The 12,773-nt window shown below is 38.3% G+C and overlaps 2 protein-coding genes and 2 long non-coding RNA genes across 4 annotated transcripts; 1 reads left to right on the top strand and 3 right to left on the bottom strand.

Moving 5' to 3' along the window:
• Positions 1 to 288: 288 nt before the first annotated feature.
• On the bottom strand, positions 289 to 3,906 carry LOC140791808 (transcription factor MYBS3-like). The gene is made up of 3 exons (XM_073142466.1): positions 3,285 to 3,906; positions 1,099 to 1,307; positions 289 to 1,001 (listed from the first exon to the last, which is right to left on the bottom strand). Exons 1-3 carry the CDS (start codon positions 3,532 to 3,534, stop codon positions 477 to 479), a joined length of 984 nt encoding a protein of 327 aa, XP_072998567.1. The 5' UTR covers positions 3,535 to 3,906; the 3' UTR covers positions 289 to 476.
• A 3,565-nt stretch (positions 3,907 to 7,471) lies between these two features.
• On the bottom strand, positions 7,472 to 9,608 carry LOC140792949 (uncharacterized). Its single transcript, XR_012109850.1, has 3 exons — positions 9,594 to 9,608; positions 8,448 to 9,434; positions 7,472 to 8,239 (listed from the first exon to the last, which is right to left on the bottom strand). It is a non-coding gene; the product is annotated as an uncharacterized lncRNA (long non-coding RNA).
• Positions 7,846 to 9,228, top strand: LOC140792947 (transcription repressor MYB5-like). The gene is made up of 2 exons (XM_073144210.1): positions 7,846 to 8,253; positions 8,378 to 9,228. The coding sequence occupies exons 1-2, from the start codon at positions 7,934 to 7,936 to the stop codon at positions 8,904 to 8,906; spliced, it is 849 nt and encodes a 282-aa protein (XP_073000311.1). The 5' UTR covers positions 7,846 to 7,933; the 3' UTR covers positions 8,907 to 9,228.
• Positions 9,609 to 9,836: 228 nt separating the features above from the next.
• LOC140792948 (uncharacterized) lies at positions 9,837 to 11,855 on the bottom strand. Its single transcript, XR_012109849.1, has 2 exons — positions 10,107 to 11,855; positions 9,837 to 10,001 (listed from the first exon to the last, which is right to left on the bottom strand). It is a non-coding gene; the product is annotated as an uncharacterized lncRNA (long non-coding RNA).
• Between the last annotated feature and the right edge of the window lie 918 nt (positions 11,856 to 12,773).

Below are 12,773 nucleotides of genomic sequence, written 5' to 3'. Positions count from 1 at the left end.
TGCTTCATTTATGAATATCTAATTTTATGTATCAAAACTCGAAGGCAAAGCTAATCAGATGTGATATATGATCCGGACCCGAGAAGCACTTAATTTTTGGCTCACATACAAAAGCTTCGTCTAATTCTGTCATGAATATAAATCACATATTTATGTTAAATAGAAAGCACCATCTTACCAATTAATTACCTTTATGAAGAACATTCTGACCTTCAAATATGTGGGCTGTGGTAACTATAAATCCCTTCAAGTTATAACCAAACAAGCAGCTAGCTTTGCGCAATTAGATACTACTGGGGAAATACATTATTACTTGATAAAAGCTTCTGTTCAAACTATAAACAAGGAACATAAAACTAGCTACAGCATGACGCTTCTACAACTTTGTTACAAGATTGACATAATTTGAAATGTATGTGAAGACTAACTTTCAACTTGACATCAGAGAAGATCAGATAAGTTCTGAGAAAGCTTGTTCAAACTGCATGGATTGCATTGCTGTTGCTCTTGTTCAGATCTGGCCTGGTCATTGCGGGGTTTACGTGAAACGCTGACTGCCTCGTAGAAGTGGCTCCGAGAAGTTTGACGGAAAGAGCAGACGGCTCCATGCATCCCGGTGTACCTTCTCCAATGTTTAGCTTGGACATATCCACTACCTCATCCGCATTAACAGGCTCCTTTGGAATAAGAGGTGTTGGCTTTAGGACCTCATGGGTCTCTCCCACCTCTTCTCTTGCAGAAGTGGTGAAACCTTGAGGCCAGAAAGGTAATGGCACAGGTACTATGGCAGGGTAGAATGTTGGTATCAGCGGTATCGGGCCAGTGCTGTATGGAATGCTCTCTTTGAGATCTGAACCAGGGTTATTCTGGGAGATTCCACTAAGTTCAGATCCTTGTTGCTGACTGAGATGTAAAGATGGAACTTGATTTAAGTTCTCATCTTCATCAGGAGGAGAATGAAGCATGAACTGCTCTTCAAGAACTGGGAGATGATCCATTGGCTGTAAAGTGCAGGAGAGAAGTATCAAAAATAAGGAGGCATTAAGAATAAACTGGACCAATATATCTGTTAAGGGCTGTCTTGATAAGAAGGCAGACCATTTCAGGTACAATGTCGAACAAGCTTGACCGCCTCTTCCGTCTTGTTGCATTTGTTTGTCGAATGAAATACTTTTGGGCATGGCTAGCCACTTGAGTTGGAGTCCGGGACACAACAAAGTTTCGAGCGATGCCACGCCAGTCACCTTTTCCCAGCTTCTGCAGGCCCAGTAAAAACATCCGATGCTCCTCTTCAGTCCAAGGAACACCTGCAGCACAATGCAAGATCAGAACTTGAACATAATTTACATCATTATACATGGGAGGTCGGTGGTTCTTTTTCTATCTTATTATGGATGAGAAACATATCATCATTCCAACATGTTCAACAGCATATAGAACTTAATGCAATACAGGAAACAAATGAAAGCTGAGGATAGTAGGGCTCAGAACTCAGAAGCTGAAAGAACATGTGATCTTTCAAAGCGACTTTCAGAAGGTTCAAGAGACTATAGACATCATCAGGGAGTTAGAAGTTGGAACATATTTTAACTGCTTGAATAGATCATAATAATGAAAGTGCAGAGAAACTGAACATCCGAGCAGAATTTTTGCGACGAGAGTCAGAAGTGAATTGACAAGAACTAGTTACTGCACACTAAGCATCATTCATGATCTCAGTTGTGAGAAAGCATACAAAATTGTAAGATGACAACTCTAGGAATAATAACAAATTTATTTGGATGAATATATGGTTGTAGATTAATTTATGAAAATAGAAGATAAGGTATCACGAAAAGATAGGCAAAAATAAGTAGATCATAAAACAACAGCCTAACAAGTTTAATATGAACACAACATTAGAGTGATACACCTTCCAAAGAAGCCCATTCAAATAACAAGTCAACAATTTGTGAGAAAGCAAAAGAAAACGCATGCAAGAAAATTAATGAGGAATTGGAAAAATCTACCAAGCAAAGACACAAATTAATTCAACATGAAAGACATACTTAGGATCCTTAAAAATTATACAGGTCTATCGGTCCAACATAGAAAATAGGTACTCCACATGACAAGTGAAACTATTCTTCTTATGCAATCTATGATTAATAGCACCAATTTAATGGTGACATGGATCGTGATTCCATGCCAGCTGCAAATGGAAGCAGCCTCCATGCTAAGGCTTTAATATAAAATTCCCAAGATTTTTCAGAATTCTGTTTTCAGGATTTTTGGAAATATTACGAAGTTCTGTTGCTTATTTCCACAACATGCATAAAAAAATTCTGCTTCATGGCAAGAAGAGAATGATGGCATCAATTGTCAGATACCTTGTAATTTATGAATTTCCTGGCAATCAGTGGCATCCAGAAATGATAGAAATATACTCGTCAAAAGTGATCATGGAAGCACATTTCTCGAATACAGATGAAACAAGGGAATGCTGTAGAATATCCTACGTCACACTCTACATTGATGAGAAGAGAGCAATTTTGTTGCTTATATTTTGATAGAAACAAACTTGTAGCATGCGTATAACTATCTAGCACAAACCAATTAGATCTTCGACTCCGAACCTCCGAAAACAACATCTTAACCAGATTTTTGTAAACCGATTACATCCAATACACAATGAATGATCAAATGGGTCAGCAATACCAAAACCCATTAAGGATTTCAATCACTACACAAACTCCTATCCTAATCACACATCAACCTCACGGTGCCTAAAGTCTTCAAACTCTAGTTGTATGTACCTAACATCTCAAGCAAATAGTTTCAAAAAAAAAAAGAAAAAAAAGACAACAACCCAAAATAATTAATTTTTTCTCATGAAATTGTCTTGTCTTATTAGCAATGATGTGATCTATATATTAAAGAACTTATACATATACCACACCAAATTTTGTATCAGTACTAATATACGAATCCCAAATGGTAACTAGATCAAAGTAAAGAAACCAATAAAGACCAATCAAATTGGACAGACGATATCACGTGGATCGTCGTCTCCCATCGCTTTCCAACATATGTTTATAACAAAGTGTTGGGCCACATTCGACGGCCCAAAATTTCCCACGGAAACGAAGAAAGAAAAGAAAAACGTGAGAAGGAGAAATAAGGTTGGAAAAAATTGTCCACATAGTATTTTTTTTAAAAAAAATCTTTGAAAGTCGTGTACAAAATAAAAGGAATAAAAAAAAAGAAGAAAATTTCTTTTTTTGCGATTTCGATTTGGGAAGTACCTTTTTTGCGCTCATTGCGGCAATTAGAGGAGCAGGAGGCGTGGGCGGGGTCGTCGGAGGCGTACCCGGCGTCGCGCAGCGGATCGGCGCCGGCTACTGCGGAGGAGAGGCAACCCATGCTCGCGCTCTTCTTCATGGGGCCCATCCCCTCCGTGAGCCGCACACCGAACAGCCTCACGCCCCCCGCGCGCGTCGGACACGTGCGGGAGTTATGCCCGTTGTTGCTGCAGTGCGAGCACCGCCTCGTCATCGCCTTCGCCCGACTCAGCAGAGGAGAGACGAAGGAAGAACTACTCCGAGGTAAGTAAGTGGTGTTGCTTTTGTGGTATTAGTATTAAAAAGCCAGGACCTTACACATTACGGCATGGTGTTGCAGCTAAATTACGATACACCCCATATGAGACGGCCGGGAATATTCTTGCGCATATGCATCACGGCCGCTCATCTTAACCTGCAACTCGTAGACTTAGGTTGGGACATCATTGTCATTTGGAAATGAATCAAGAGGGTATTATGTCCTGGTAAGTCATTTTTGAGGAAAGGATAGCTAGTGGTGGAGAATAACCTCGCCGAGTCGGATACTACGAGTGGCTTTCTTGGTTATTTAAAGGAAGTTTCCGTCTTTACCGCGTAACGCATACTTCCTACAAGGAAAAGATAATAATTTAAGGCTGAGATTTATACGGAACTACGGAAATGCCATCTCACATGATGCATGCACGGGATCCCGTTACTGTTTCGTGGAGTCAATCTGCGATCCACGTGGGAAGCCTCGCTGTAAGCTTTTTTGCATGCAGCTGCAGAACGAAATGACCCGATTGCCCTCGAGGTCTCGGATACAAGTGGACGGTTCCGATCGCCTGGCGAAGCGTAATGAGTTATACGTGTACGGTCGTAGGCCGAGGCCACGTTACGGCCACGAAAGCGACCCACTGGTGAATAGGAGCCGTCGGCGACTTTGGGACTCTTAAAAGTCAATTTTGCCCCTACCCGTCTCGAGGAATTTACTTGAAGCGGTTAGTTGAGCATACGGTGATATAGTTTAATTGGAGGAAGGGCAGAAAAGGGAATAACAGAGCATGTGCAATTCCATCTGAACTGCTCTCTTTTTATTTATTCTTTGAGCAACTCCTTGCTTGGTTGGACAGAGCACTTAAAAAAAAAAGAGAGGATAAATTAGATTTTTATCCTATTAAAAAATGTAGTGGATCAGAGGTTAGGAGGTCTCTTTTAGTAGTAGATTAGCTTGGGATTCTTTCTTCGCCTCGTCCTTTCCTTCTATTACGCGGGACTATTAAAAACAAGTGGATGGAGAAAAATAAATTATCTTTGCATTGGACTTCACTATCTTTTTTTTATTTTATTTTAAATTTTTTTTATCAAGAGGCATATAATTTGAGAGGATAAGAGATTTGGTGGTGCGTCTTAAAACCAAGTCTTTGGAGGGAGAGGGGACTTGACCTCTCACTGGTTGGGCCACAACATATATCTTCATCGGGAAAAGCCGCCCTCGTGATTCGCAAAACCAAAAAAGTCTAGCCACGTGGAACTTTGAAATTCTGCACGTGCATAGGCGTCTCTGTCCGTATTCTATGCGTATATATATTTATTAAAAAAAGACGGAATTGAGGGAGGCTACACTATGATATACACCTTTTTTTTTTCATTTATTTATAAGAGAAGCTATTTATCTAACAGTCAATGCTTCTATGTGACTAATAAGTTCTAAGTAGATATATAGCATTTCCACTAAACGAAATAGTACACCACTATGGCACTTAGTCACATAGAAGCATTGACTACTTTAAAGACAAGATGATGCATCCTCCACCTTGAACTAAACAGGAGCTGGTCGGGTTCTCTATCCTTTTTTTTTATTTTTTATTATTTTCTATCAGCAATTCTGATTTATTATTAAATATAAACTCTTCAAGGTCTTTGCTAGATTTCTACGGCCATGATATTTACTTGGGTGGTTGGAATAAGTCCTTCTTTATACATTTATCCCAATTAAAGAGGTTCTTGCTGGTTGTCCTCAATAGGGCTTATATGATGAGAGACATCTTGCACCGAATAGGGCTAGCTGTTAGGTCATTTCCCTTGTCCTCTATATAGAGAAGAAATTGAATCACTCAATCTCCTTTCCATGGGGAGTGATTTCATTAAGCCTTTGGATTCTCTTCTTTTCCATTAATTATTCTTTCATTTTTATGCCCGTTTATTAATGTTTACCGTTCCTCTTAGTGTAAGGATTTCATTCGGAGAGTCAACTGTTAAACCATTGACTAGTTGTTTGGCCTCCTATGGTGGTTGCTGTGGAAGGAGCGCAATAGAAGTTTTATCCCCATGCAGGAAGGTCTTAATCTACACTAGGCTTCCAGCCTCCCTCTTAAAGATCTGGGTTTCAGCAGAGGTCTTTCTAATGCAGCTACGTTATACGTACCAGTGTGGTAGACACAAGCAGCTGTACAAGTCTATCACCAACAGAAAGGAAAACAACAAATAATACCAACACTTGCAAAACGTGAGGAAAAAGTAGTATCATCTTACAACCCAGCCAGCAGTAATTACAGCAGCCCATGACTAAAACAAAACAAAGCAAGGAGAATGACAGGAAAATTAGTTGCTTACAGGAAAAGTAATTAGCAGTGAAAGCTACAGCCATCAACCTTAATCACTTGCATGTCTTTTTCTTTATTATCTCTGGTGGAGAATATATCTCTTTAACTACTTTATCATCTTATCCACACGCCGCTTTTGAGTTCATGCATCTCCTTTGGGACTTCTGCTTCGCCGTCCTTTTGAAAAATTACGTAGTATTTTTATTGGATTTGTGTACGTATTCTAATATAAAAAAGTGGTGATTGCATGCATTAATATCTAAAATAAAAGACTATTTTTTATATTATAAAAATCGCTTTAAAGATTAAATATAGGTGATGTGGATTGTCCAGGGAATATACCCTGTTTCATTCACAACCTCAGAGTCACTTTAGCTACCTATTGCTGACTAAATAAAGATTATATACCATAAAGGAGAATCTAATCGAATCGACCGGGGCATGTGGATGTGGGTCTCTTGTCAGGTATAAAAAGAAGGCAATATTTCTATTAATCAAGCAAAGTAAAAGCTCTCTTCACCAATAGGGAATTGTCTGTTTACTTCAATTTTTTAGGTACAAATAGGATTGTGCAAGGGATTTTTGTAAAATAGCACTCCAGTAATAATTAAGTATTTAATATTTTACGGAATGACTCGGCTTAACGGTTTAACAGTGAGGTTAATGACTCAGCAGTGCAACGACTAGGAGTAGATCTCGGCGACATTCGGTTTAGAGCAATTATTTGATGATACACACGACTTGAAGCATAAATTAAGCAGCTTATTATTTTTCTAAAAAGTTTTGTGAAATCTAAGTGTCTTTATATCTAAAAAGAGTTAGATATTTTGTTCAGTACATATCTAACTTTTATGATCATGAATTGTAAATAAAAAATGACCGAATGTGCTAGAATAATTTTGATAACCGTCTACAATATCTATAACTCAATATAGCTCTGAATTTTAGAGAGTAATCAAGAGTGACAATTATAAAGATATTTGACTGGATGAGCCTCAATTAATCCTTACTTTCTCACTCCTACTTATAAAATGGGGAACATCTTACTCCCTTAGTCCCTTTTCAAGTGTTTTGAAGAGAAACTAAAAGAAGTGAAAGAGGGCAAGCACAAGCCCAATTAACTACTTGGGCCTACAACTAGAAGGGCCCAAATGGCTGGAAACCTAACAGTCAATGTTTCATATTCCTGCTTATATATATATATTATGTTAGGTACTTCATATTACAATTTCTCAAATATGAACATAGAAATACATTGAGACAAAAACTAAAGAATGTAACATATGATACATCAAAACGTATTAGTTAATAGTCATATGGCTCAAACATGCTGAATAATTCGTCTAAATGGGAGAGTCTTAGGCCAGTGTGATCTTAGATTCTTTTAGAAATATTGGTTTATTCTTTTTAAAGATATTACTGGAATAAACCCAACAAATGATCAAGCAGTAGATTAGTTGCATATACATATACAAAAATGAATATGTAGCGGGTGTGGAGAGGGTGTTTATTATTGGTATACATAAAATGGAATATATATATATATATATATATAAAGAGAAATAGTGATAATAACAAATATCAACTTCGCCCTAATATTTTATCTCTTTTAGAACAAAAAAAAAATTAAATAAAAAAGTCTTGTTGATTTCCCAGTATAATCATCTTCCCTTTAATCACTCCATTACGGTTTCCACTCCATCCTACCATCAAAATAGCAACCTTATAATAAATAAATAATAGCAACCTTATCGCTTATCATGGGAAGGAATCCTTAATAAATTCCTAACACACGTCGTCCACGATGATAAAATGGATGGTCAGATCTGAAACTCGCATAGAGATTCCTATGCACGACAGCTGTCGTTATTTGCTACCCTCGCTTCTTGTCCGCGGCGCCCACAATGGTCAGCTCCAAAATCGTCCTTCCTCACAAAGAAATCAAAGAAGAAGAAGAGATCTAGAGCGAGAGAGAGAGAGAGAGAGAGAGAGAGAGAGAGAGAGAGAGAGAGAGAGAGAGAGAGAGAGATGAGAACTCCGGAGTCGGCTACGCCTTCATCGTCGAGATCTCGTCGGCGAGGCGGCGTCGGGGCGACGCCGTGCTGCAGCAAAGTGGGAGTAAAGCGGGGGCCGTGGACGGCGGACGAGGACGAAATTTTAGCGAATTTTGTACGTCAAGAAGGCGAAGGGAAGTGGCGGACGCTGCCGAAGCGAGCCGGGCTTCTCCGGTGCGGCAAGAGCTGCCGGCTGCGGTGGATGAATTACCTACGTCCTTCGATAAAGCACGGCCCGATCGCCCCCGACGAAGAAGACCTCATCCTCCGCCTCCACCGCCTTCTTGGAAACAGGTAAAAAAGAAAAACAACAACAACAAAAGAAACAAATAAAATGGTTATTATTTTTTCTATTAGCAGATCGACGTGCATAATTATGCTCGTGTTCATCGTTCTTTTGATGAACTATAACACATAGGTGGTCTCTGATAGCCGGAAGGATCCCGGGGCGCACGGATAATGAAATCAAGAACTACTGGAATACACACCTCAGCAAGAAGCTCATCAGCCAAGGGATAGATCCGCGAACTCACAAGCCCTTGATCAACACAACACCTGCACCACTTCCAAACCCTAACCCTAACCCTAACCCTAAACCAAACACTAGCTCCGCCCCTCCTCTTCTCCAAGAAATGGGTCATAGCAGCTACTTTGATGGGATAAATCTCGACCAAGAGAACGGGTGGCTGAACATGGAGGGTTGCGGGGCCGTCGGCGACGATGGCTTCTCGTCCTTTTTTGAATCTTTGATCAATGATGATATTTTCCTACAACAACATCAGCAGCAGCAGAATATTGCTGATGATAATAAGAATTATAACAACGATCAGACTGCAGTGATAGATCCGGGATTCGGATATGGCGGCTTGTGGGAAGCTACCATCTCGGCACCGATGAGTTTGGATGAAGATGTTCACGGGCAGTTCATAAACCACGCAGGCAAGTAACTTTAAGAAAAATTATATATATATATATATGTATGCTGTGTTGTATAAGAACATATGCTATGATGTACAAATCTATGTATCGATCCTTGTTAGGCTTTGATCTATCAGGAAGAGTACTCCAAACATATGATAATTATGTGGTATGGTTTTCGGGCTGCTCATCACCGCATGTGGATTTTCGCGGTAATGATGAACAGAAGAATAGGGATCTTTCTCTTCTTATTTGCTACTTTGTTATTTTAATTAACCTTGCAAGAGTTTTCGATCTGCAGGGTTTTTTTTTCAGTTATAAAAATAAAAGGATGACGAAGAAAGTTATATATATCATGATTGCACCTTCTTGAAGGCAGTATTACTTGAAACAACTGTCTACATATATGGAAGCACTGGTATTATCTTAATGTCATGTGATCATATCTAATAAGATCACTATGATTAAGTATGTGGCATACCTTAATAGTTTCAAGTAGTAACTAATCTGTATCTCAATCTAATAGACTATATCCAAGTATGATCATTCCATGTGACCTGCGTTCCGACAATTCATAAGAACTTTGATCAAGATTAAACTGATGATACTAGTATATATCTTTGCTTATATATAAGTAGTAACATTTTGTATACATTGTTCCACTGCAACTATTTTAAATTACGGCAGACACAAAATTAATATGCGAGAAAACTTACATGGGAGATTTATATTTTCCACACCAAATTAACTACCGTATTAATAGCTTATATTCAATCATTATTGATTCTTGGGGATCAACTTGATAAGAATCCGCAGGTTAAAAAATGGATCCTGCACAACTAATTTAAGCATTAGCAAACGTTGCTTTGTTACTCAATACCAAGAAAGATTATAGGAGACTAAAGCGTAATAGAATCCACCAGGAAGAATTGTAAACAGTATTTATGAAAGACTTCATGTTGAGAACAAATAGAGCTGAGCTTAATTAGTTGTAGTTACATATTTCTTGTTTTCATAGCTGGACATAAAATATAGAAATACAATTTACTGGGTAGATTATCATGTGACTTAACCCATTCCTAGCCTGTATGAATCATGACATTGGTAATAACTCCTGTAAGGACCTGATAGCAAGGAATATGAACAAAAGCTGGATTAAGAAAAGTTTAACGACTTTTAGATTGAATTGCAAAGGTAAAGAGCTCATGTAGCTACGTCCAAGTACGTACAGCTTAACCTGTAATAATATCTTCTCTAAAACCAGGCTCGGATATGATCACCCTTCATCCCTGCAAGTAAACTATAGTTTACACAGTTCGTGAACATAAACGTAGCATTAATTCTCAACTATATATATATGGTGGAATACGACCATACCAGCTTGTCAACTTTCACCAATCACCGTGAAGGAAGTAACTGATGTTGATTGCTAGATGAATGCAATTTACTTATTTCTTGCTTTGCAAGTGGAGAGACTGCTTGGTTAGGTTGGACCAAATGTTGAGCCACTCTTAAGTTGGTGCTATTAAATGTGATAGGATTGGGCTGGTTGGTGAACTTAAATCTGAAAAGGTTTGTGCCCTTCAATAGGAAAGATGTTGTTTTGTTGAAAGAAAACTTGAGTGTTAGTGGATGGTAATAAAGTAGTCAAAAGTTTTATAGCCCTCACTTAGCAATCAAGATTTCAATTACAAATTTTACCCATATACGGGTAACATCTCAAACGGAAAAAATAATGATTTTAATATAAACTTAGCTAATGAGTAGCTGCAATAATTTCCGATTAACATGGGTAATTTTCAAATGGCCAGCCAATTAATATCATAATCTAATTATTATCTACTACCAATCAAAGTTTCTGTAAGTCAAAAGTTGAACGTTTGTTGAGAATTCAGAATAGGTAAATAACTTAAAGCAGTTGAAAGGAAGAGACGAAACAAATTTAGTATCTATTGACGACTAGACAAAGTCGTCAGAGTCCATGCATGCTGAGCAGCAGATTCTCTATAACCCCAGCTGCTGGAATTTTCAACAACCACATTACGTGGCAGTCCTTTATTGTACGTTTCAAACTTTCACGTTTGAAAGAGAAAACAAAGGTCAACCTTTGCTTATTATTTTTTTTTTAAAATGAGCATTGCATTTAATAAACTGTGACACCATGTTGGTCATCTTAGCTACACAATTATGAGGTTTGGATGAGTGAAGCATAGATCCATCTCTACCTGGATTTCAATAGAAAGCAGTTGTTTATCCAGGTTATATATCCAAGTACGATATCGAACTATGTGATCAGGATTTTGAACTCTCTCTTATATATATGTATATATATTGTACCTAATACCGCACTAAGAATGAGGCAGTTGAATACTAACTATTCGCACTAAAGTTCTTATAAACCTTAGAAGTACTTGTTCCAATTTACATAAATTGTAATTGCTACCAGCCTACCACATATTATATAGAACAAATTGATCTCTAAAATATAAGTAAGGATACAAGTAAATGTCTAGTTTGACGCATTGCATAGGCTTAAACATGCCAACAAACACTTAGTTAAGGTAAATCAGATCATGCTATCTACTATCAGAAATCATGGCACAAGAAACACCAGTGAAACAAACTTTAACGCCATCTCATATATACTAACGTATTCACCAAATGTAGCCCGTGAAGCTACCCTGCATGACATCGAAATCTCGTTGCAGTGATACAACTGACCTTAGAAGCCATGAAGAGAGTTGATACTCCAATCTCCAATCTCCAGTTCAAGTCCTTCTCTGCGTAATAATCTCCAGGTACTGCTCTCGCAAGGCAAAGAGATGGCACGAGCTTGTTTTATTGGAGGGAAAGAAGTGAAACGAGGAGGATGTATATATTCGCATGCATCGATCATGTGAACTGCACGTGGGATAGGTTAGACTTGAGAACTTATGGTGATATGTAACATCTATTGGTGCAAAAATTGGAAGTGTAAATGGATTGACTGGTAGCTATTGGGAGCCATGCATTTCCTCCATTGGCATTTGGAAAGGGAGCTAAGAGGCTTTGCAACCAAACGTTCCAAACAAAGGGTCCCAAAGGGGAGTGAGCACCAACCTTTCTAACTTTATTAATCTTTAATTATGCATCGAAATGACTGCCTAATAATTTCTACGTACATATACCAATTTGGCAAACAAAAGAAAGATTATTAAAAAAAAAGGATTTTAATTAATAAGGGACCACAATGGTTATTCAACTTATTCGTTTCACTTGGATCCCATGAAAACCCACCTCAGGGTGATGCATTAGCTAGAAATGACCGAAATTTGAGAATAACACACATAAGAGTTAGCGAATTAAAGAATGATCAATTGCTTCGCCACCACCAATTTCTGACGCGTTAGTGGGTGAGCCGAGCCTTTAACCCTCATTCTGAGGTATAAAATTGGTCGTGTGACGAGAAATCTTCGTACTAATTGTTTCGTCAAAATACTTGGTTAGCTTGTAGATTTGGGTACCTTTCTGGTTGACTCTTCTTTGGGTGCTTGAATCGCAGGAATTAGATTAGGATATGCTGCAGAAAGGGAAATGCATGATACCAAATAGTTTGATCATGCTTTACTTAGCAAATTACCAGTAGTTGTGACTTCCCAGGGAGTTGGCATTGTATCCAAGCAACTTACTGAGAGATACTCATTTCTGAACATTGCTACTGATGTCATTGATGTGGCAAGAGAAAAGACCATGATACAATATAGGTGATAATATGAGATGATAAATTTTATATTTTCATGCCCCTGTAGCCAAAGACAACAGTTTTCAGTTATGGGGGATGTGAAGCATTTCTGTTACATTTCTGACTAAAAGTTTAGATGAGATTGTTATAGGATTTCTCTTGTAATGTTGGTCTG

This window comes from Typha latifolia, chromosome 7 (genome assembly GCF_019914945.1).
Source record: "Typha latifolia isolate L0001 chromosome 7, TyphaL0001v2, whole genome shotgun sequence".
In the NCBI taxonomy this organism is placed as follows: Eukaryota; Viridiplantae; Streptophyta; class Magnoliopsida; order Poales; family Typhaceae; genus Typha; species Typha latifolia.
The sequence above is the reverse complement of the archived record's forward strand: the minus strand, read 5'-3'. Positions and strand labels throughout refer to the sequence as shown.

Excerpts from the sequence above, each read along its gene's own strand:
- LOC140792947 (XM_073144210.1), top strand. The coding sequence starts at position 7,934 with ATGAGAACTCCGGAGTCGGCTACGCCTTCATCGTCGAGATCTCGTCGG. Across the intron at positions 8,254-8,377 it reads CACCGCCTTCTTGGAAACAG|GTGGTCTCTGATAGCCGGAA; the intron begins GTAAAAAAGAAA and ends TATAACACATAG.
- LOC140791808 (XM_073142466.1), bottom strand. The coding sequence starts at position 3,534 with ATGACGAGGCGGTGCTCGCACTGCAGCAACAACGGGCATAACTCCCGC. Across the intron at positions 1,308-3,284 it reads CCGCAATGAGCGCAAAAAAG|GTGTTCCTTGGACTGAAGAG; the intron begins GTACTTCCCAAA and ends ATTGTGCTGCAG. Across the intron at positions 1,002-1,098 it reads TCGACATTGTACCTGAAATG|CCAATGGATCATCTCCCAGT; the intron begins GTCTGCCTTCTT and ends TGCACTTTACAG.